We start from the raw sequence: 24,533 nt of genomic DNA on the forward strand, positions 1-24,533 counted from the left end.
TTTGCGCAATAGCGACAAATCATGTGACAAAAAAGGAATGGGAGACCATAGCAACTAGTCATGTGACAAGAAAGGAGCAATAAACCATAACAAACAGTCATGTGACAGGAAATGGGTGATATACCATAACAAGTCATGTGACAGGAAAGAAGTGATACACCATAGCAACTAGCCATGTGAAAGGAAAAGAGTGATACACCATAGTAACAAGTCATGTGACAGGAAAGGAGTCATACACCATAGCAACTAGTCATGTGACAGAAAAGGATTGATACACCATAGCAACTAGTCATGTGGCAGGAAAGGAGTGATAAACCATAGCAACAAGTCATGTGACAGAAAATGAGTGATAAGCCATAGCAACTAGTCATGTGACAGGAAAGGAGTGATAAATCATAGCAACTAGCAATGTGAAAGGAAAAGAGTGATAAACCATAGCAACTAGTCATGTGACAGGAAAGGAATGATACACAATAACAACTAGTCATGTGACAGAAAAAGGAATGATAAACCATAGTAACTAGTCATGTGAAAGGAAAGGAGTGATACACCATAGCAACTAGCAATGTGAAAGGAAATGAGTGATAAACCATAACAACTAGTCATGTGAGGGGAAAAGAATGATAATACCATAGAAACTAGTCATGTGACAAGGAAAAGAATGGTAATACCATAGCAACTAGTCATGTGAAAGGAAAGGAGTGATACACCATAGCGACTAGTCATGGGACAAGAAAGGAGCGATAAACTATAACAACTAGTCATGTGACAGGAAAGGAATGATACACAATAGCAACAAGTCATGCGAGAGAAAAGAGAGTGGTGGACCATAGCAACAGGTCATGTGACAGGAAAGAAACGGTGAGCCATAGCAACAGGTCATGTGACAGGAAAGGGAGTTTGCTTGCATAAAAAGGTTTTAGCATCAACTAGTTCATTTTACAATAAAAAACAGAGTGTATGACCTTCCAATGACTTGTCCCAAACTTCGCTACATTTTCTCACCAAATATTTTTAAATGATCTCTACAAGCAGTAGAATAAACAAATAAATGTTATATATATTTGTGAGATTAAAATGAGGAGAATCTTAATCTAACTGGTAAAGCCATGTTGCACCACATCTCATAACAAGCATCGCAAACAGTAAATATAAGGATTGTAGCATGTTTTGATTTATGTCCCACAGAATGAAGTTTTCTAATGCGAGATGCTCATCATGCAACCATCAGGTATAAATATAAAGAACAAAGTGAAGATGATTCGAGTTCAGCAAAATAACAACATTTGGTGACGACAAGTTCAAGTTTGTAAAACGAGCTGACAACCTGACTGCAACCTTCTTCTTTTAAACAATCGGTGACCTTAACTTTACAAATAGCTGGTGTGGCCATAAGGCTGATTCATAAAACAGTCTTTAGGATTAAGGAATCTGCTGCCATGCTGTCTCAGGAATAGAAAACTTGAAGAAACGTAAAATTGTGGCTCTCTCATACCTAGTGACAATTAGTATTTCACATATAAAATGTCATACAGGCAGCAGAAATGTACAACCATAACAATGTCCAGTTATCAATTTCACTCAGCTGACTTGAATGATGTACAAGCCTAATCAGACAAGACTTCTAGTAACAGGAGTTTTCTTCTCCATACTCCTTTGACTACACTTTCTATAGATTTCGAAAGATTGGCTTTAGAATACCATCAGCTTCTTCTTGTTCTCTCTTTTACCCTGATGTCTATGAAGCTCCTTGTGTGAATGACGCAGGGTCTCAAGGTATAACTCAGCGCGATTTAGCTTTTCCTTCAAGTGCTTGATTCCACCAGCATCCCTCCTTGTCAGGTTAGCTTCCAATCGTTGCTTTATAGATAAAATCTCTCTCTCGACCTTTCCTACTTCTTCTTCTGTCTTCATAACCTGAGGGAAGTGAGCGGTTAGATATCATGTTTGCACATCAACTGGCAAGCTGTTACAGATATTATTTACTACACCGAGAAGACCTGAAACACTGTCAGAGACACTCACAAATACTTTACGTTGTGATGTAATGCCTTGGACCAAATAAAAAAGCATGACCGGCTAACTAAGAGATGACGCAACAGGGTATAACGGTAAAAATATATTGAAAATGAGAAAAAATTGCAAAAAAATAACACTGAAGGAAAACAATAGATAAGATGAAAGCAAAACCATGAAGTGAGCCAAACGTAGAGTATAACAATTAAAATGGAGAATGAGAAATAAATAGCAATATATTAAAGTAGTAAAACAAGAGCAGATGAAGCTACTGGTACAGTGGACCCCCACCATATGAGCAGATGAAGCTACTGGTACAGTGGACCTCCACCATGTGAGCAGATGAAGCTACTGGTACAGTGGACCCCCACCATGTGAGCAGATGAAGCTACTGGTACAGTGGACCTCCACCATGTGAGCAGATGAAGCTACTGGTACAGTGGACCTCCACCGTGTGAGCAGATGAAGCTACTGGTACAGTGGACCTCCACCGTGTGAGCAGATAAAGCTACTGGTACAGTGGACCTCCACCATGTGAGCAGATGAAGCTACTGGTACAGTGGACCTCCACCGTGTGAGCAGATGAAGCTACTGGTACAGTGGACCTCCACCATGTGAGCAGATGAAGCTACTGGTACAGTGGACCTCCACCGTGTGAGCAGATGAAGCTACTGGTACAGTGGACCTCCACCGTGTGATGAGCAGATAAAGCTACTGGTACAGTGGACCTCCACCATGTGAGCAGATGAAGCTACTGGTACAGTGGACCTCCACCGTGTGAGCAGATGAAGCTACTGGTACAGTGGACCTCCACCATGTGAGCAGATGAAGCTACTGGTACAGTGGACCTCCACCGTGTGAGCAGATGAAGCTACTGGTACAGTGGACCCCCCCCCCCCCCCCCCTATGTGACATTAACTCGTTCCAGTGCTGGCATTGTGAAAAGAAAATGTGTTCGGAGTCGTATAGAAAAACCCATAATAATTTTCTAATGCAGGCACCTCTGGTTAAAACTTCAAAATTTTATAAACGTACTGTACATATTGAAAATTAGTAGCAAATTAGTATGATAACCTTAGAAGCTATAGTTACCTACAATAAATTTAGTGTATTTATTGATTACAATCCGCAATAAAATGTAACATTACAGTGGACTAAGTGCAGGACATAGAGTAGGGAGTTCTTACGTTTGAGACAGACATATGACATTAACTTTGAATTTTACTTAAAGGAATTTAGCTTACCAAACACATACTTGAAGATAAGTTTTCGTCTATATTTCACTAAACTTCAACTTGGTCATCGGCAAACAGCTTTTCCACGAATCTGTTTCCGGTTTCCATTTCATTATAGCTTATAACGAATAACGTAGATCTGAGAGAGAGTGAGCGCCGTAACGCTTTCGAGCGTTGTGGGTAGGATTTTGGTGAATAGCATATCAAGATCTTTATTATTCGGACATATTCAGAACACCGACTGCCAAATTTGAAACTTAAAGAAATTTTTTTGTTGATGTTTCATGGTGAAGAAAATGTTGTATGGCGGGGTGAAAAAAACACCGTGTTCCCATCGTAAGGCAAAAAAAACATATAATTAGGGAATTGTAACCCGGAGATGCGCTGTACCTGTATATTCAGGTTCTTATCTGACTTGCTTTTGAGATCCTGTGAAGATATCACTGAAGGATATTCTGTTTTACTTCCTCGCTTCCGCTGCTTCCTGTATTCTGTCAAGTCCACTAGAAACAGGAAAGAGGGAATAATAATACCATAGGAACTAGTGATATGGCAGGAAAGGAGTGATAATACCATAGCAACGAGTCATGTGAAAGGAAAGGAGTGATGAACCATAGCAACTAGTCATGTGACAGGAAAGGAGTGATAAACTATAGCAACTAGTCATGTGACAGGAAAAGAGTGATACACCATAGCAACTAGTCATGTGACAGGAAAGGAATGATACACAATAACAACTAGTCATATGACAGGAAAGGAGTGACAAACCATAGCAACTAGTCATGTGACAGGAAAAGAGTAATAAACCATAGCAACAAGTCATGTGACAGGAAAAGAGTAATAAACCATAGCAACTAGTCATGTGACAGGAAAAGAGCAATAAACCATAGCAACTAGTCATGTGACAGGAAAAGAGTGACAAACCATAACAAATAGTCATGTGACAGTAAAGGATTGAAACTGATATATCAGATCTCTGACTTTGACATTGCAATCCAGCCGTTCACATCATATAATTGACTTACCTTTCTTGCCGTGCCCAAGAGACTTGTTGAGGTATTCAAACATGCTTCCCTCCTTTTTGGGTCGACTCACTGTCTTGAGTTTATCACGTTTCTTCTTCAAAACATTAAACATGTTTCTGTTTCCTGTTCGCTCCTTCAACTCCATGATTCTATCTAGAGATTTGCCTGTCAGTAGAAAAATAACAATCATTATCTATACATCTGAACAGGTGGCTATCGTCCCCAGTTTTATAAAGTAAATAAACAACAGAGTCTGTATTATGGCAGGTGTAACAGGTGGACAACCTACTGTACCGCTAGAGCAGCTGGAAAGTCTAACTCCTTCCCTTTCATGGAACCCAGCTATGTGAACAAACGAGTTGATTAAGTGGAAAGTAATTCGGATGTATTAGCGAAAACAGTTTTACACGATAACACAACTCCAGTAACTAAGAAAGTAGTGAAACATCACACATCAGTAAAAACTAACCTGGAGGGAGTTTAAGTATCGGCACAGGTTCAATCCGTCCCTGAGAAACTCTACCAAGACCTTCACCGGCCTTGTAACCCATTGCTGCCATCAACTTTGACCCAATACCCTGTAGCATGACACAAAATTATTAGCACTTGTCCTTATGTGTCATACAGCTGATTTGTTCAAGAGCCTAGAAATGGCAATTTATTTTATCGAATAGTATATCCGTTCTTATGAACAGTATATCTGTACATATGAACAGTATATCTGTACATATGAACAGTATATCTGTACATATGAACCTAGCTTGTCTTTAAAAACTGTTGTTTTTGCAGAGTTGTTCCCCCGTCAATCAGGCGGGCAACACAACAGCTTGTCACAAGATGTACTGCACCTGATGCATCAGCTGCACTTATAGGAAGTTGTTCTCTTCCGTCTATGCAGCTTGGTTGCGATATTATGTCGGTCGCCCTATTGGCAATCATAACGAATTTCGCGCAAAAAATTATGTAGAAAAAATAAGATTACAACGTTTAACCAGCGACCAGTCTCTGCGGTAAACTTTAATAGAACCTGAGAACTTAGGCAACAACAGCGACTAAACATGTCGTTATTTGTGCGCTCAGTCAGTTTTATTTCTATTTTTGTATCAGTCAGTTTTATTTGTTCTTATGGATTTTATTTTCAATTTATTTTATTCTTAAATTCTACTAATGTTTACAACAGAGATTAGTTTTTGGTTAAACGTTGTAATCTTTTTTTTTTACATAAATTTTTACACGAAATCCGTTACTATTGCCAATGGAGCGACCGCCATAATATCGCAACCAAACCACATAGACGGAAGATAACAACTCCCTTTCAGTGCAGCTGATGCATCAGGTGCAGTACGTCTTGTGACAAGCTGTTGTGTTGCTCGCCCGCTCGACAGGGGGGACAGCTCCACAAAAACAACAGTTTGTCAAGACAGGTTAATATGAACCATATATATATATATGTACATATGAACAGCATATATCTACATATAAACATCATATATGCACATATCAACAGCCTAGCTGTATGTATGAATAAAATATTTATACATATGAACAGCACATCTGTATGTTTGAATAGCCACTCTGTACATATGAAAATCATTTTTTTTACATATGAACAGTTTATCTATGCATAAAAACATCGTATCTGTACTTATAAATGACATACCAGTATGTATGAAAAGCATATCCGTGCAGATGAACAGCAAACTGTACAGGCAAACAACATATATGTATGGACAGCATGCGTTTCCATATGAACAGCATATCTGTACATATCAACCGCATATATGTTCGTATGAACCACATATATGTGCATATGATATGAGATAAACAATGGAGAGGTGAATGATCAAGTTCCTTATCAAACACAAAACAACAGCCAGAGTTCATACCCGAGTGTGCAACTCCCAATCAGCCAGCCTTTCCCCGTCAGTAGGCTTCCAAAGGTAACTAGGCAAGTCCTCCTCCTCAGCTAGACTTGACCTCGCCTGTTTACCCACACTATATTCTTCCTCATCGCTGCTTTCTACAGTGTCTGTAGAACAGAAATGTACAATGTCTGTACAACAGAAATGCTGGCTAGACTGAGAACAGCCAAGCATGACCCATAAAGACTACCGAAATACGAACAGCTAAAAGTTGGACCCCAACCCAAAGTGGCTTACATAAAATTACATCTGTAAATGATAGATGTATCTTCTTTTTAAAGCACATCAATTATATCAGTACTTTTATCATATATTTCAGTACTTCAGAGTCTTGGTTTCCGAATGAACCTATATTCAATACACAAAGAATAGTATAAATATGAAAAATAAGCTGTCAAAAGTATGTCCGGCAATAAAAAAACACTTGGTGTTGGTTTCGACAATGTAATGTCATAATTATCATTTAGCCTTAGGTCGTCCATCAAACTCACTGCAATTGAGGCTGCGCTTTTATGTGACAATCGGTGCCCTTAAACCCAGAGAGTGCTAATAAAAAACTAGGATTCAACTAGGATAATCAACAATACCGAAGGATCATGCTAACGCCCGACCAATACAAACGCATGTTCTGGGTTAATAGGTTTCGGGTGATTGGTAGAGTTTGATTTTTTCATCCTTTCGTTCATTTTAAACATTTATAGTAATTATTATCACATTTTTTTATATGATGGCATTGTTTATCCCATACAGAAATGTAGTAGTATTATTATCTGAAGAATTCGTATCGCTTTCCATGTTGTGTTCTAAACATGATTATGCTTCAATAAATATACAGTCGTTGATAAAGGTAACGAAATTACATCGATTAAATTGTGATCTGCAGTGGCATGGCCCTGAGACTATATGTAAATTGCACTCTCGGGAGATCACGCAATACTTGAAATTAATTAGTCTCAGTCATGACCCTCAACATCACAATAAAAAGAAAGAGTTAGTGCATAATATTATCGGAAAAATATAGTATGGTGTTTGGAATATGAGCTACTTATCATAGAAATATTCTGTACATGGAGAGCTAATGACACTGATTCCTTTGTCATCTTCATTGTGTCTCTGAAGTTGTCCTACCTTCGCCTGCCGCTACTGTCATTATCGTAGTTGATAAATAAGCGGCAAGAGCACACAACACCGAATATGAAAATTGTGACATCACAATTTGCGAGCTTATACCATTGAAAATTTCTGGGTAGAGCTCTGGGGAAATCCTATAAACACCAACTAATGTCTGTCGCACCATGTCAAACAAGGGCTCATTTGAAAGCCAAGATATTGAAGAACCTGAATAAGCTGAAACAGTACTGATATAATTGATGTGCTTTAAGTTGAAAGTGACATGCACTTTAAGTACTGAGCTGTAACCTAACAGCTGTTGTACTATAGGATATACAAATATTATTACATCACCGCAACTGAAACTATGATGAAAGTAACAAAATGGTTGTTTTCTAGCCTTTGGGCTAGCTGGTAAGTATGAGCCAGCTATTATATCAAGTAATATAGTAGTAATAGGAATGGCTATCTGTTTAAGAGAACACAACTCCGAAGTGAAGAAGATGAGACTATAGCTGTCGAGAGACTGAAAACACCGAAAATAAATGATAAACAACCTGTTTGAGAGAAACTGCTAATAGTGTCTAAAAAAGTAGATGTGAATAATAGCGTTTTTGTAGAATGTGTAGCCTTCCCATTTTAAACAATGAAATTCCATCATATTATCTATATTAGTACCCTGACAGTAGGATGTGCCACAAAAGATCGTCAGGAGTAAAACTAAAGCACAGAAAATAAGTGTGTGCACAAATATTCTAAAGTCCTAGAAGGTAAATAATAAGTGAAAATGATAGCGCGCCGGGCTGCTAAGCCAAATGTTGTGAGTTCGAATCCAGTACATTGCAATTTTTTTAACTTCCCCAGTGGCTGTGAGTAGACAGACACGGTTCATAGGGTAGTAAAGAAGTTTAGCATCTGTACTAGTATCTGGTATTATGTTTATACTTTGTCGGCGCGCGTGTTTGTGTGTCGGTCAATCTGTGTAGACGCTGTACCTTTCAACATTTCTTGGTCGATTTCGCCCAAACTTCTCTTCTTCCAAGTCACTCGATATATTTGTTTTCAAAACTTAATCTGGTTCCTAAGGGCCGAACTCTTGAAAATGAACTTGCACACATTTTTGGTAGATTTTATCAGACAGTATCGGCAGTTTTTATCATTTGCAAGTGTTTTGATGTTTGAGGTGATCTGATTGGCAGGACATTTTTAGATTAAAATCTACAAAATTGATTGCCATTAAGCTCAAAAAAAAGTAAGTGCGAAATGATGTCATTTTTCGATATCGTTGCGATAGTTGATATCGGTTACTGCATTATTTGTGTTACGCGTCTCTATTGTGTTACGCGTCTCTATTGTGTTACGCGTCTCTATTGTGTGACGCGTCTCTATTGCGTTACGCGTCTCTATTGCGTTACGCGTCTCTATTGCGTTACGCGTCTCTATTGCGTTACGCGTCTCTATTGCGTTACGCGTCTCTATTGCGTTACGCGTCTCTATTGCGTTACGCGTCTCTATTGCGTTACGCGTCTCTATTGCGTTACGCGTCTCTATTGTGTCCGTCTCTATTGTGTCAGTCTCTATTGTGTTACGCGTCTCTATTGTGTTACGCGTCTCTATTGTGTCAGTCTCTATTGTGTCAGTCTCTATTGTGTTACGCGTCTCTATTGTGTTACGCGTCTCTATTGTGTTACGCGTCTCTATTGTGTCCGTCTCTATTGTGTCAGTCTCTATTGTGTCCGTCTCTATTGTGTCAGTCTCTATTGTGTTACGCGTCTCTATTGTGTCCGTCTCTATTGTGTTAGTCTCTATTGTGTCAGTCTCTATTGTGTTACGCGTCTCTATTGTGTTACGCGTCTCTATTGTGTCCGTCTCTATTGTGTTACGCGTCTCTATTGCGTTACGCGTCTCTATTGTGTCAGTCTCTATTGTGTTACGCGTCTCTATTGTGTCAGTCTCTATTGTGTTACGCGTCTCTATTGTGTTACGCGTCTCTATTGTGTCAGTCTCTATTGTGTTACGCGTCTCTATTGTGTCCGTCTCTTTGCAATTATAGACGTCATAATCACACTTTCAAATGATCTGAGTGTTGTAATCGTTATCAAAATTTATCAATTTTAATCTTGAAACATTCTGGCAATCAAATCATCTGAAACGTCAAAAACAATCGCAAATGATAGAAAAATACCGATAGTTCTTGATAAAATCTACAAAAATGTGGTATAATTCCATCTTGAAACACCAACCCGCTGCATGAGTTAAAATATTCTGGGTAATTTCGTGCCTACTGCCAATATATTCAACTGATGTAGAAGCTCGATAGGTTTTCTCTTTGCAAAATTACTAGATTACTATTTGATTTTGCATTCTACGTGCCATAGATTCATATTTTGTAATGCTTTAATTATGGCAGATATGAGTCTATGTGCATAAAGCAATGTCATAGCTAGTGTACTCGGGTAGTATCTGTCCATCCATGATCACTCTGATTGCTAAAACAAAATTGTAACACACAATCATAACTTTGAGTCATTGTTAGTGAGCCAGCCAGTAAGTTATTATCTCATACCCTATCTCTTCTCTCGTTTCATTAAATACAGTCAAACATGGATAACTCGCCCTCGGATAGCTCGAACACATGGTTAACTCGAATGGTTTTGTTTGGTTCGTTCCCACGCAATGATAAATTGCTTCAGATAACTCGACCTCAGCTTCGTTAACTCAAACAGTTTTTTGCCCAACAGCTACCGAGACGGTTGTTATCGCTTTAGAATATCACTTTATTATAAGCCATAGAGATAAACCTCAACTTGTAGTAGTTCATAGGCGTCGTTATTACCATCATCGGTAAAATATTTTTGTCAACGACTTTTCAAAAGGTTTGGTAAAATTTGGTTTTTACCAAACATCCGCTTAGCGATGGTCCTTCGAAGGCAAGGAAAAGTGAGGTAACCTTGGCATAAACTTCAAGAAAAATCGGCAAAATTGATCTTGGTTAAAATGCTGAAAAGAAAAAGATGTCTTTTCTTCTGAGCATTTCAACAGCGATTAAGTTTTGCCGATTTTAATTTGAAAAACGTCCTGGCAGTTCAAGTGAAAAGTGAAAGTCTCAGTCTCAAATCTCAAGTGATAAAAAATCTCTATACTTTCTGGTAAAAAATTTGTAAACTTTACATTAGAAGCATTTAATTTGAAACAAGCCATTTATGCTTTTTGATTTATATTATAGTTTGTATATGTGCATGTATCTACTAATAAATGCATGGACTTGTGATAGTGCTCTGATAACTTGAACACTCTGATAACTCTAACACTTTCACTCGGTCCCGTGAAGTTTGAGTTATCCATGTTTGACTGTACTTTTGAATGTGAATGAAATGAACACTTCGCTACCCACCTGACTGAATATCCAAAGGAATGACATCACGCCTCTCTACCGCCTGGGTCGTATCTTCATAACCGCTATAGAGCACCTGTAGAAAGTTGTCACCATGAGTGTCAACTACAGTAGCTTTGTACCAGAGGCCATCGTCGGGGTATTTAGCTAAGCACTCGTCTCCGATAATTAGTTCCCTGGCAATAGATGCAATTCATCACTACCTTATGTATAATATTATTAGCCTCCATCCGTCTGTCTACTCACTTTTTCTGTTACAAAGCAACCTTTATTCTCTGATTGGCGCAAATATTCCAATCTTTAAAAGTTAGATATTAGCTCAGTTCGAGGGTCAGTCTAAAAAGGTGAGTGTAGAGGGCTCAAGCCATAGATATAGTAAACCCTAGATTGGCGAATAGCTATCATTACAATTGAGCAGAAGTGAGGCATATAATTGGCTGTTGTTTTCACGACGTTACGTCGCAGTGATGTGCATCACAGCATCAGAGCCTTCAATTGAGCAATGAGTTTAGTAGTGAAAGCATGCTTGTCATACTAGTTTTTAAGTCATAAACAAAACAATATGACCAAATTCTTAGTGAAATGTCATCAGAGGAGACTACAACACCCCAGGTATATCCTGAATTGCCCATAACAAGAGAGAACTTGAACTCAAAACAAGAAGTTCTCAACAATATCATGAGCTATCTATGCCGATTAAAGACACCATGCGGAAAGCTGCTAGTGGAAAATAATAGGGAAACATTCATCATTGGTTTTGAGTCAGCAGCCAAATCTCTACGTGACATTGCTCAATATCTTTTCAGCAACTACCCTTACATCAACTACTGCCTAACGTTAAAGATCAACCAGGATCACATTAAGACTCTGTTTTCCCATACGATCTAAGGGTGGCTATAAAAATAACTCGGATGTGCAGTGCTTTAGATCCGCACTTCGAGCACTGCTCATAAAAGCAGATATCACACCAAGTCGCGATGCTAACTGCATTGATCTGGATGTGAGTAGGGCTGGAAAAACTGGCCAACTCCTGCTACGTTCTCTGGCTAGAAAGAAGAAGAAAGAAAAGACAATAGCTGAGGAAGGTGAAGATGAGGAGTTCGGTGATGAGGATGTTTTTAACTCAAATGTGATGACTGTATCAAGTTCTTGACCGATGTCGAAGTAGAGGGAAGTAGAAATAGTGATGACATAACCTTAATCTCAGTTAAAAACAGAGGTGGATTGGTGATGCCAACCCCATTGATAGGTCGAATATGTATTGCTGCAGAAAAGTGCTTGTGTTCACACATGGAGAGCTATGGTATCACAAAGAGAGTTTTTAAACAAGTGACATCACAGACAATAACATATATGTCTTATTACATAACCTCATCAAGGTTTTACATGCACAGTGCATGCCACCAATCTACTTAGAACTATAGTAAATCGCTATATTAAAATCAGAATACACTATGCCGCTTCAACGCAGGAATCTTGTTCAACCAACCTTAGACAAAAACTATCTCGGCTAGTTATTTTCAGTCATGGCTAATGGGGGTTTAATACAGTGGTTCAACTTAACTGTTTCTAAATCTCATTTGATTCATTAGTTTGTTATTAGTTTAATTTCTATTTGGTCACTCTTTGTATTATCAATGATATAAATTATAGAAGCTTCTAAATCATTGGTATTATCCATTACCATGTGTCTAAGATTCTTGCCTTTCTCATCCAAAGTCATTATATAAGTTTTAAATATTTTCAGTAAAATATGCAGTCTCAGATGCACAAACTGTGGAATAATTGTGCAGGTTTTAGTGTTAAGTCAATAGGAATTCATAGATCAGCTGATTCACTCTACACATCACCATGACGTTGCGTCATGCTATTTATAGGCCTCACTTATTTTGATTATTCGAATATCTAGGGTTTACTATATCTATGGTTCAAGCCAACATTAGCCAACATTTTTGGTATCTCTCTAAATGCATGTTTAGAATTTTGTGATCGTGGGGAAGTTGACAAACTTTAAATAACTGCCATTGTTACACAAGAATAAAATGCTTTGACGTTTATTGACATTTAGAATTTCTGACAATTTAGTGTGGATTTAAAAGTCACTTTGTATTATCGAAAAATCTGTGGACCTTCTTCAACAAATCTCAAGCGAAACCAATTTATGATAAAAGGAGCAACAATTAAAAATGTAATCTCTCCAATGACAACCACTCATTTCCACAAACCATCTATACATAAAATATTTCTCATTCGTGTATTACAAAGGCTTGTAAATAGAGAGAGCGATAGCTATCATGAAATTGACCAATAGCAATATAGAAAAATATTTGGCATAATCCTTCGTTTTAATTTCAATTATAAACAGGCTGAATAACAGCATTAGCTGTAATGCAGCCTGTTCTGTATTAAAGAATAGAGAAAGCATAATATTATTATGCTTTATTATTCATCTTGAGGTGTTGACTGATGTTCTAAAAAAAGAATCAAGGAGATTGACCAACCAGAAGCTGAGATATTGCCAGCCAAACACAGGTCTACCAAAAAACAAAAGTGTTTTGGTAATCATCAATATATGACGTATGAAATCGACTTGTGTGCCATTGGTCAATTAAGCCAACTAATGCGCTCTCCTATAACAATCACGGCGTTTTAATTGGTTTAATCCCTGGAAGTATAGAACAATCAAATTGGGCCTAACAAGCATCGTTCCTAGAATTCCGAACCAGTCCCTCTGACGTGTAGATTAGTTTTAGCATAAAATAATTACACGCATCTATTATTTTGCAACATTTCGCTATCTTGCTAGTTCAGCTCAGTTTTGTTGTTCTCCTACTTAGCTTCCCTATTCAGACTCATCTTTAGCGTTGTTCAGATTTTTTAACTATAGCTAATAAATAGAATCAATTAAATCAATCATCAATCTCGGTTATCATTTGGAATTTCCTACAAATTATATTAGTTACATCATTTATTCTATACGCAGTTATATTATTATTTTGTATAATATGCATTATGAATATTATATAAATCATAAAAAATAATCATAGATAAGATAATAGATCAATAGAAAAATCAAAGCAAAAGTTATCGTTTTCTTTTCTTATAGCAAGAGCAGCACGGTCAAGTTAGTCTTTTTAAGATTATGGCTGTAGTGAACTTCCAGTCTGTTAATAGTGACGATAATCATGAAAATCAACTGAATGCTGCAGTAGATACACAGTAGAAGAATGCTGCAGTAGATACACAGTAGAAAAATGATGAAGGAACAAAAAGTCCCATTCCTATTTCTTATTGTAAACAAACTGCAACTCGCGGATATCGCATATAGACTATACACGCGCCGTTCGTTGAACAGATGATCTTCGGAGCATATCCGTGGAGATCGAGATAAAATTTGAAGCACAATAGTCAAAATCTGCTCTTCTGCTTTAAAAAATCATGGCGAGGAGTTGTGGGCAAATGCCTTTACCACACAATGTTTGGATGATTTTCCTGAGAAACCAGAGCTAGTATGTAAATTATTTACTATCGTGAGAAGCGTTTCACATCTCGTAGCTAAAACAATCATTATACATAACGGCGGTAAGGGTGCGCAACTCCGGCACATGACCATTAAGTCGATTTTATACGTCACAGTTTTCGGGATTTTTGAAGGGTTTTCCTCTGATTCTTTATTAGGTAGACCTGTGTTTGGCTGTCTATATCTCAGTTTCTAGTGGGTCAATCTCCTTGATTCTTTTTTTAGAACATCAGTCAACACCTCAAGATAACTAATAAAGCATAATAATATTATGCTTTCTCTATTCTTTAAAGATGTGGTTGCGTCAAAAAGGTCGATTTAATAAAATTAAGACCAATAAAAGGCTAAAACATCAGCTAAAATTTGATGTCATTTTTGTCTCTGTAGACTAACTCTGTCCAGAGATATACGCGTTTGAATGAGGCCATCTTTTAAAAAGCTCAGATTCCAGCGGGTGCTTCATTCGTGATGTAACGAGTGATACATGTGAAAAGAACCCACAATTGATAAATATAATATCTCTTCTTTAGCCAATCATCAGGATGAAATTTGTATATAGGTCATATTAAATGTTATCGCTGGTACAACGAGTTGACTGTGATGTCAAAGATTCTCGTTGCTAGGGAGATTACTCTATTACTAGTTAGTTACGACTAGTTACGACTAGTTACGACGCATCGACTATTAGTAGATTCTAGTAGTCACATGCACCGACATATTTATTTTACATTAATCATCAGGCATGCAGACAGGTTATGGTTAGAGATGACAGGCGTCAGCAGCATTATGCTGCAGTGGAAGATAGGAGAATGGAGGTAAATTTATCTTCAACTTTGAGTATCCTACACATATATTCTAACCTAACGTTAATAATTTTAGTACTCATGAATACATCTACTAATAAGTAAAATTATAACTTTTTGCTATCACGAATCATCGTTGCATAACTTTTTAATCGTTTCACAACTTTTTATCATTTCACCTAGCTATAGCATTTTCTTTGGCATTTTTAGCTAGTAAATTAGATTTATGATTAGAATTTATGCTCAGTGAGTAAAAAGTGAGGAACATCGATTGATCAATGCGCATCTTCAACTCTCAGAAACAAAGCTTCGAATTGTTGGCTTGGCGTATTTATGCTTTTGTTAAAGAATAGAGAAAGCATAATATTATTATGCTTTATTAGTTATCTTGAGGTGTTGACTGATGTTCTAAAAAAAGAATCAAGGAGATTGACCAACCAGAAGCTGAGATATAGCCAGCCAAACACAGGTCTACCAAAAAACATAAGTGTTTTGGTAATCATCAATATATGACGTATGAAATCGATTTGTGTGCCATTGGTCAATTGAGCCAACTAATGCGCTCTCCTATAACAATCACGGCGTTTTAATTGGTTTAATACCTGGAAGTATAGAACAATCAAATTGGGCCTAACAATCATTGCTCTGAGAATTCCGAGTCAGTCCCTCTGACGTGTAGATTAGTTTTAGCATAAAATAATCACACGCATCTATTATTTCGCAACATTTCGCTATCTTGCTAGTTCAGCTCAGTTTTGTTGTTCGCCTACTTAGCTTCCCTATTCAGACTCATCTTTAGCGTTGTTCAGATTTTTTTAACTATAGCTAATACATGGAATCAATTAAATCAATCTCGGTTATCATTTGGAATTTTCTACAAATTATATTAGTTACATCATTTATTCTATACGCAGTTATATTATTATTTTGTATAATATGCATTATGATTATTATATTAATCATAAAAAATAATCATAGATAAGATAATAGATCAATAGAAAAATCAAATCAAAAGTTATCGTTTTCTTTTTTTACAGCAAGAGCAGCACGGTCGAGTTATTCTTTTTAAGATTATGGCTGTAGTGAACTTACAGTCTGTTAATAGTGACGATAATCATGAAAATCAGCTGAATGCTGCAGTAGAAACACAGTAGAAAAATGATGAATGAACAAAAAGTCACATTCCCATTTCTTATTCTAAACAAACTGCAAATCGTGGATGTCGCATATAGACTATACACGCGCCGTTCGTTGAACAGAGGATCTTCGGAGCATATCCGTAGATATCGAGTTAAATTTTGAAGCACAATAGTCAAAATCTGCTCTTCTGTTTTGAAAAATCATGGCGAGGGGTTGTGGGCAAATGCCTTTACCACACAATGTTTGCTTGATTTTCCTGAGAAACCAGAGCTAGTCTGTAAATTATTTACTATCACGAGAAGCGTTTCACATCTCGTAGCCAATACAATCATTATACGTAACGGCGGTAAGGGTGCGCAACTCCGGCACATGAACATTAAGTCGATTTCATACGTCACAGTTTTCGGGATTTTCGAAGGGTTTTCCTCTGATTCTTTATTAGGTAGACCTGTGTTTGGCTGGCTATATCTCAGCTTCTGGTTGGACAATCTCCTTGATTCTTTTTTAGAACACCAGTCAACACCTCAAGATAACTAATAAAGCATAATAATATTATGCTTTCTTTATTCTTTAAACATTTATTCGTTCTTAAAATTACACTCCCAATTTATCTAGCTCTCAAATTGAAGGCTTTCAGTAGATACACGCTAGAATGACACATATAGTATATGAATGGCATTTATTCTATTTGTTTTAATGTTTCAGGATGTTTATGTTTACCAGTTCAGTAGCGGCGCAGTCGTGTCGGTCTGGAAACTGCCATAAATGGGAAAGAGAGATATGAATGTGTGCTGCACAAACCATAATATGTTTTGTTTGAGTTTGCTGCAGTAGATTAATTTGTCCCATAATATGAACTGAAACAATGTGAATGGCAACAACTTGGATGAATGTTTTTAGTAAAAACTGTACTGCGATAAAAATTTTTTGGTTTGTAAAAATTATATAATAAAATATTATTGTTGAACACAATGCAAAACATGATTTGCCGAACATATTTAATACATCATAGCCCTGTTATCATCTGCGCTGAAATCTTCTCTGATAGATGGATTTATGAAGTGTAATCGGAGCTGTATTGACAGGTACTTTTGAATAGCTCGACTTAAATCCAACGGACCAGGTATTAAATTCGAAAATTTTTATTCCCCACCCTACTAAGTGAAAACAGCTGAGTCCACAAACCGCCAACCAGGTGCAAGAATAGTTTTATTAACCCTTTGCCAGAATCGGTGGGTTGATTGATTTCAACAAACTTGACTTTGTTTTGCGTTCACCATTTCGGTCAACTCATAAAACCATTTGTCCTGTACTTGAATTAACTAATCAAATGTGACCAGTAAATTTTTCTACAAATTGATACTAATAATGACCAGATAACATAGACTATACATGACTTTTTGGTATGCAGTTGATTTCACCATATATTTGAACATATTATTTCCAAAGATGGAGGAGTGCCTGTTTTATTTAGTAGCTAGTTTCCGGTGTGGGTGTAGCAACTGAGAACTTTGCTTATACAAAGGCCGTGATGAAATAAGCCAACTTGATGACCTAATTACCGTAGAATAGTAGAATTGGTAGTCTGTAATCAAATGTTTACACAGCATTTAGAGAAAGTTAATATGACAAGTTTTCAGTTTTCAATTTCCCTTAATTGAGGCATTTGAGACATTCATAATAATGTATTTGTAGCTGGATTTAAAATTTTATTCTAGCCAACATAAGCAAATACAAGATAAAATATATGCCAATAGAGCCGCGTAGGACTAGAATTTTATCGCATTAGCCGATGTGAATGCGAGAGATAGAGACAGGTTGTATCAGGCGTTACACCATTTTGGGCAAGTCTGGGCATGTTTTTTTAGTCGAAGCGTTTTATCGCGATCAAATTTTTTCGATTTTAATCTTCAAATATCTTGATAAGGAGATTGCCTAACACAACAAACAACATATCAACTGATAAACAAAAAAAAGTACTTTTTTTTAAAATCAACTCATGTATGACGCAACCACATCTTTAAGTATGCAAGAAGGAGCAGGAAAATACTAGTGTGAGAGGAAGGAAGATAAGAATTTTATGATTGGTTATTGACTATTGGTTATTGACTATCTTGTTGTATTGGATATTAGCTAACGCTGAGACACGCAATAGCTTTAAAATGTTCACGTCTAACCAGAAGCTTAGTCTGGCTCATAATACATCATGGTTTGTCTTTTCTTGCCAAGAGAGTGAACAACACAGAACTGGAATCGTCCCCTCATTTTACTTTACAATTTTTACCTATTAGACATACCGCAAAGCCTCTATTTGAACGCCATCTCTAGTAGAATGTCACTATAGACGAAAGGTTGAAAAATACAGCGCCACCCTCTTAAATGAACGTTATCTCTATTTAACCGCCATTTTGACTTTTTTTGTTCTTTACGAACTCATAATAGCAACTGATCAGTAAGTGTCCACAAAATGGTCAGAATAATGACTCGGTTATGGACCTACATGTATGTCAAACTAAAACCAAAATATTTCCTCATTACTAGCAAGTAAAACAAAGTTTTCTACCCTTGGATCTTGTTTTCTCCTACTTTTTATTGTATAGAAATCGAAATTAATACGTAAAGTTCTGTAAATTAGGGTCATTTTGAAACACTTCAGCAAAACAGTAAATCCTTTAAGAAGCTTATTCACCCAACGAAATTGAGTTTTATAACCTGAATAGAAAAGAGCTCAATGCGTAGACCTCGCATAAAGACACTGGGTGAGTGTTAGTAGCCACGAAGACTATAGTATTTTCTGTCCAATTTCCTACCAGAAGATCTGGAGCTCCAGCTAATTACATTAGATTAACAAACATACTAGGACGGACATAGCAGCAGTAACTCAACTTCTACTGATAGGCAAACCTCCCTCCAACTAGTACCAATGTTTAGTAAGAGTGTCTTCAGGGATACAAAGCGATTGTTCTGAACTGAAAGGTCTGAAGGTAATACTAATATCAGGAATACCATGGAATAGAAACAAATGACAGACATAGACAACCCACCTATCATCTGGTATCTGATACTCCCTCAGATCATCTATATGAATCAGATGTCCATGGGAGAGAGTACAGTCAGTCTCTGGGTATCTACAAGACCCTCTCATGAAGAATGGACATATTTTCATAGACATGTGAGTTGGGTAGCAGTACATAACTCTGACCTGTACAAAGACATGTGAATCAAATGGCTATACACAACTATGAGCTATAAATAGACATGTGAAACTGATTAGCTGTACATAGACATGTGAATTTGGCAGCTTTACAAAAGAATAACTTGTGCATAGACATATTTAACGCCGCACTCCCTTTTATCTCTCTCCGCCTGCCCTCTATCTCTCTCCGCCTGCCCTCTATCTCTCTCTCCCTGCCCATTCCCTCACTTCTCTCTTTCTCCAATCCCTCTCTCCATGTCCCTCTCTCTCCTGTCCCTCCCTCTCCATGTCCCTCTCTCTCCCTTCCTTCTCTCTCTCTCTCCCTGCCCATTCCCTCACTTCTCTCTATCTCCTTTCCCTCAATTCTCCTTATCTTCATTCCTCTCTTCATGTCCCTCTCTCCATGTCCCTCTCTCCCCATGTCCCTCTCTCTTCCTGCTAATTCCCTCACTTCTACCTATCTCCATTCCTTTTTTTTCTCCATGTCCCTCTCTCTCTCCCTGTGCCCCTTTCCCTTGCCACTTTTTCTCCTATCTCTCTCTCTCTCTCTCTCGGCCTTTCTTATTAAGGAAGGTTATTGAACCAAGATAATGAATTTGTAAAACATCCAACAAAAAACTTTTTTCAATAAATGACTGAAGTATTTCACAATGACCAATCAGCTGCCCATATGATGTTAGGTTATTAAATATTGTCTCGGTTTCACATTTAATCTCAATGACCAATCAGCTGCTCATATGATGTTAGGTTATTAAATATTGTCTTGATTTCACATTTAAGCCAAGGCACACTTTAAACCAGACCATTTTGGTTTTATTTGACTTTCACGATAGTTCCACTCCCTATTGACTGTCTGTTCTTTTTACTGTTACATATCTCTACTAGCCCCTCTACCTACATTTAAAGACTGTATGTCTCCTATACTGTTACATATCTCTACTAGCCCCTCTACCTACATGTAAAAACTGTCTGTCTCCTGTTCTGTTACATATCTCTACTAGCCCCTCTACCTACAGACTGTTTGTCCCCTGTACTGCCACATATCTCTACCAGCACCTCTACCTACTCTACATACAGACTGTCTGTCTCCTGTTCTGTCACATATCTCTACCAACACCTTTACATACATACTGTCTGTCTCATGCTCTGTCACATCTCTACATCAACCTCTACCTACACACTACCTGCCTTCTGTACCGTTACATTTACAAGTACCTCTACCTACAGGCTGTCTGTTTCCTGTACTGTTAGACAACTCTACCAACACCTTCACCTACTGTCTGTGTCAAGTATTGACACCTCAATTCCCATGTCATTGACGTAGAGACAAATTAGCAACAAAAACCTCTTTGTCTTGATTATACTCTATTTACACGTGATCTATTTTTGTAATTTAGCGTTTTGCGTAGTGTTATGCGATGTATTTGTTTTAATGCTATATATAATTACCGAAAACATGTGTTAATAGGTTTGGTGTGTAGGGAATTAAACAGAACACAATGCATTCATATAATAATACTCGCTACCACATACAATGGTTTCAACAACAAAAAGTAAATATCAAAGCAGAAAAATCTGTTAAGATTTGACTGTGTTTTTATAACTTATTAGCTCATAGACATGCAGATGGGATATAATGAGATAGCCCTACCTGTTCATTATCTGCATCCAATCCTACTATAGCTGCGTCATGATACTGGTATCCACCCCAGCTGTGAGAGAACGGGGCTCTAACACACGTCCCTAATAAATCAAAGACTTGATACGTGAGATCTGAATATCGTTTTCATAAGATAATCTGTTGTGTGATACATGTCTGTAACCTACCAATAATATCATCCAGCTGAGAGACCTCACCAGGTATATCATTTTCAGGTGTGTCGTGATTGGCTGATGAAATGCAAGCTGTGTTGTCATTGGTCGAACTCTGAGATTGATCTTGTGAGGTAAGATCTTCTCCTAAAGCTGCCTGCAACAGAGACCTAAAATATTATTGTTTGACTTTCATAGAGCCTCCAAAAGTCATCTACGGAAAAAAACTAAAATGTGATAAATAAATAATCTGGAAACACATGCTACATGACAAACTCGCTAAGACAGTTAGCAGGTCTGACACAACTGCATGGAAGGTCTGACAGATCAACAACTGCATGGCAAGTTTTGCAGAGTAACAACTAAATGGCAGGTCTAATAGGGCAACAACTGCATGGCAGGTCTGACAGATCAACAACTGCATGGCAAGTTTTGCAGAGTAACAACTAAATGGCAGGTCAAATAGGGCAACAACTGCATGGCAGGACTGACAGATCAACAACTGCATGGCAAGTTTTGCGGAGTAACAACTAAATGGCAGGTCTAATAGGGCAACAACTGCATGGCAGGTCTGACAGATCAACAACTGAATGGCAAGTTTTGCAGAGTAACAACTAAATGGCAGGTCTACTAGGGCAACAACTGCATGGCAGGCCTGACAGATCAACAACTGCATGGCAAGTTTTGCAGAGTAACAACTAAATGGCAGGTCTGATAGGGCAACAACTGCATGGCAGGTCTGATAAAGTAACAAGGTAAACCTGATGAGAAAATGCATTGATACCTTAGGATAATTTTGATTGCCTTATCAGCTCAGGTTACTTTATGAAAAAGTAAAAACACATGAGAAGGCAAATCTTGTGCAGATTTGGCTGTGCAAGCAATCATCCATATCAATCCTATCATATGACTAGGTATATATACATACATGTGAGGTACCAACCTGAAAAGCAGCGTACTCATCATCCTCCTGTTGCCAGGCAGCTGAAGATGTTTCTAAACCCTTTAAAGCCTCCGCCTTGGTCAGGTCTAACAAACTTTCTGAAAAACAAAGTACCATTTGTTGGTAACGCAAACATAATAAAATACAAATGGTGAGAAGACAGATAATATCTATATAATTATATTATATCATCTGCTGCCAGAAGATTCTACTACTAAGGTCTGATAACCAGAAACCATGAACATTAAATAAAGCTAAAAAATCATATATTGAAACAACTTATGGTGAAGTTATCTTCACAAAACAGGGAAACAAGACTATTATAAGGAAAATAGAGCATGTTCATGCAACATTAGATGTGATAAACAGCAGCGGAAAATTATGTTTTTATGCAATTATAATTATTGTTTATTCATAGAAAACTAAACCCTACTATAAGAAAGGTAAAAATTAAAAAACAATAAAAACAAAATAAATTATGCAACTAGAGTAAATATACAGTAATATGATCACAGTGTTACCTCATTACAAACTGTTGGCATTACCGTAAGACCTACCCTTATTTAGAGCTATGAACAATTCTTACGTTATGGGTTAGCTTCACTGTATTAACTTTATATAAGTGGTTCCCTCTATTACATGGCCTTATACAATTGGTTGACACTATTCCAAGGCCTCATACCATTGGTCAACTCTATCACTTGTATCAAATTGCTCCTCAGCTCCGAGAGTTCATCATTAACCCCACCTGCTTCCAATGCTGCTTCTACCTGTTGTAACTGCAACAAACCACAGAGTATAGATGTGACCATAACAGATCACGGGCTACAAAGCCAACTGTAAGAGACCACAGGCTACAGATGTAACAAGCTACAGATGCAACAAGCTACAGATGTAACTGTAAGAGACCACAGACTACAGATGTAAAAAGACCACAGGCTACAGATGTAACTGTAACAGGCTACATATGTAACTGTAACAGGCTACATATATATGTAGGGCCTAACTGTAACATAACAATAACTGATCATAATAAACTGATAATTGAGACTTTCATTCACCTATTCTTACGGTTGCTTACCCAACAGCCGGTGTTTCTACTAGAACTTGCTGCAGCAAAGCGTATTCCTTAACAAAGTATTTAGGTCTAGGTTATTCACCTGCTTTGATGCATAGAGTCTTATTTACTCTGTTTCATAGCATCTTTGCAAATTATGAATTAACTAGCTATATATATATTAATATATATGTAGATATACATATAAAAGCCAATTATAACTATACTTTTAAAACGGAGGGTATAAGAAGATGGCTCTAATAAGGTAGGCTACTAAGATTATTGATTTTATATTTTCACATTAGGCTATATTAGTCTCGTCATTTCGATTTGTATATTTAACATCTATCAAATATATGCCAATTTTCAATTTCAACGTTTAGTGAGCAGGGTCTCACCACAACAATGTCTAGACCTGAATCCAAGTTGTGTTGTAGTAATGAGCTCAACGTTAGGTTTATGTAAAAGGATGTATTCCATCATTTTCCATGATAAGTTCGTTAGTGAGATCGGTCTGTAGTTACCCAACAATAAATTATCTTAATTTTTGTAAAGTAGAACTACGTTGGCTTTTTCCCATCTTGAAGGAACTTGACTTAGACTTAACGATTTGTTAAAAATAATTGTTAGACGTTGTATTTTATAAGATGTTTTATCACATATATCGTATTTAATTAGCTTTACTCGCTTCGCAAGGTTGTATAACCTGCTTTTTTTCCTTTTAAACTATTCAAGAGTGGTGTTCAAACAAAAATGTTCGTTGTCTGGAGCAACCCACTAAGTTTACGAATCTGAAGAGATTTTATTTTCGCAGTACGCGGGATTCTCTAATTCCAAAGGGTTTACATGTATTTAGTTTTGGTAGTGTCTAGAAAAAAAGGTATACAGGTTAGAGTAAGTTAAAGAAATATCAGTAAGTATTAATTACCTGCGTTTCATAGCTTTTGATGGTGATCTTCAAACTAGAAATGTCCATTAAACCAAATAGGCTCGGAATGAGAAAATTGCAAGTCGCAATATAAAGACGCTTCTACTTCTAACTCTACCGACGGCCTATATTGCATAAACGATTGAGACGGAATCGCCTAGACTAAGTTTTTCTCGAGTACATGCACCTGTACTGAAATGCAGTCATGCCAACACAGGAGCGCTCCATCGCACGAGACTTTCGATAGCCATTACAGTTTACGGCCAAGTACGCGAGACGCCGCTTTCGAGAACAGCACCACTCGATCTTTATCTTCTACGAGCTGCATTACCCGCCTACGGAAACAGATTCATGTGCGGCATAAGGTTTATTGAGACTTGAGAGTTGTCTTTCACACTGTAAAACAACTCCAAACATGCAATCTACTGAAAT

At 37.3% G+C, this 24,533-nt stretch overlaps 1 protein-coding gene across 2 annotated transcripts; it reads right to left on the minus strand.

The window, feature by feature from the left end:
* Positions 1-1,087: 1,087 nt before the first annotated feature.
* Positions 1,088-24,201, minus strand: LOC137406133 (zinc finger CCCH-type with G patch domain-containing protein-like). 2 transcript variants are annotated; one of them, XM_068092665.1, is made up of 12 exons: positions 24,102-24,201; positions 22,799-22,895; positions 22,117-22,214; positions 21,189-21,330; positions 21,013-21,104; positions 19,210-19,367; positions 10,703-10,878; positions 6,163-6,296; positions 4,746-4,854; positions 4,277-4,441; positions 3,642-3,754; positions 1,088-1,917 (listed from the first exon to the last, which is right to left on the minus strand). In XM_068092665.1, the coding sequence occupies exons 1-12, from the start codon at positions 24,147-24,149 to the stop codon at positions 1,693-1,695; spliced, it is 1,557 nt and encodes a 518-aa protein (XP_067948766.1). In that variant the 5' UTR covers positions 24,150-24,201; the 3' UTR covers positions 1,088-1,692. The 2 variants fall into 2 exon arrangements, with proteins under 2 accessions (XP_067948766.1, XP_067948765.1); XM_068092664.1 differs by having other exon boundaries at positions 6,163-6,305.
* Between the last annotated feature and the right edge of the window lie 332 nt (positions 24,202-24,533).

This window comes from Watersipora subatra, chromosome 10 (genome assembly GCF_963576615.1).
Source record: "Watersipora subatra chromosome 10, tzWatSuba1.1, whole genome shotgun sequence".
In the NCBI taxonomy this organism is placed as follows: Eukaryota; Metazoa; Bryozoa; class Gymnolaemata; order Cheilostomatida; family Watersiporidae; genus Watersipora; species Watersipora subatra.

Excerpts from the sequence above, each read along its gene's own strand:
- LOC137406133 (XM_068092664.1), bottom strand. The coding sequence starts at position 24,149 with ATGGACATTTCTAGTTTGAAGATCACCATCAAAAGCTATGAAACGCAG. Across the intron at positions 21,105-21,188 it reads TCAGCTGGATGATATTATTG|GGACGTGTGTTAGAGCCCCG; the intron begins GTAGGTTACAGA and ends TTGATTTATTAG. Across the intron at positions 19,368-21,012 it reads TGGATGCAGATAATGAACAG|GTCAGAGTTATGTACTGCTA; the intron begins GTAGGGCTATCT and ends GTCTTTGTACAG.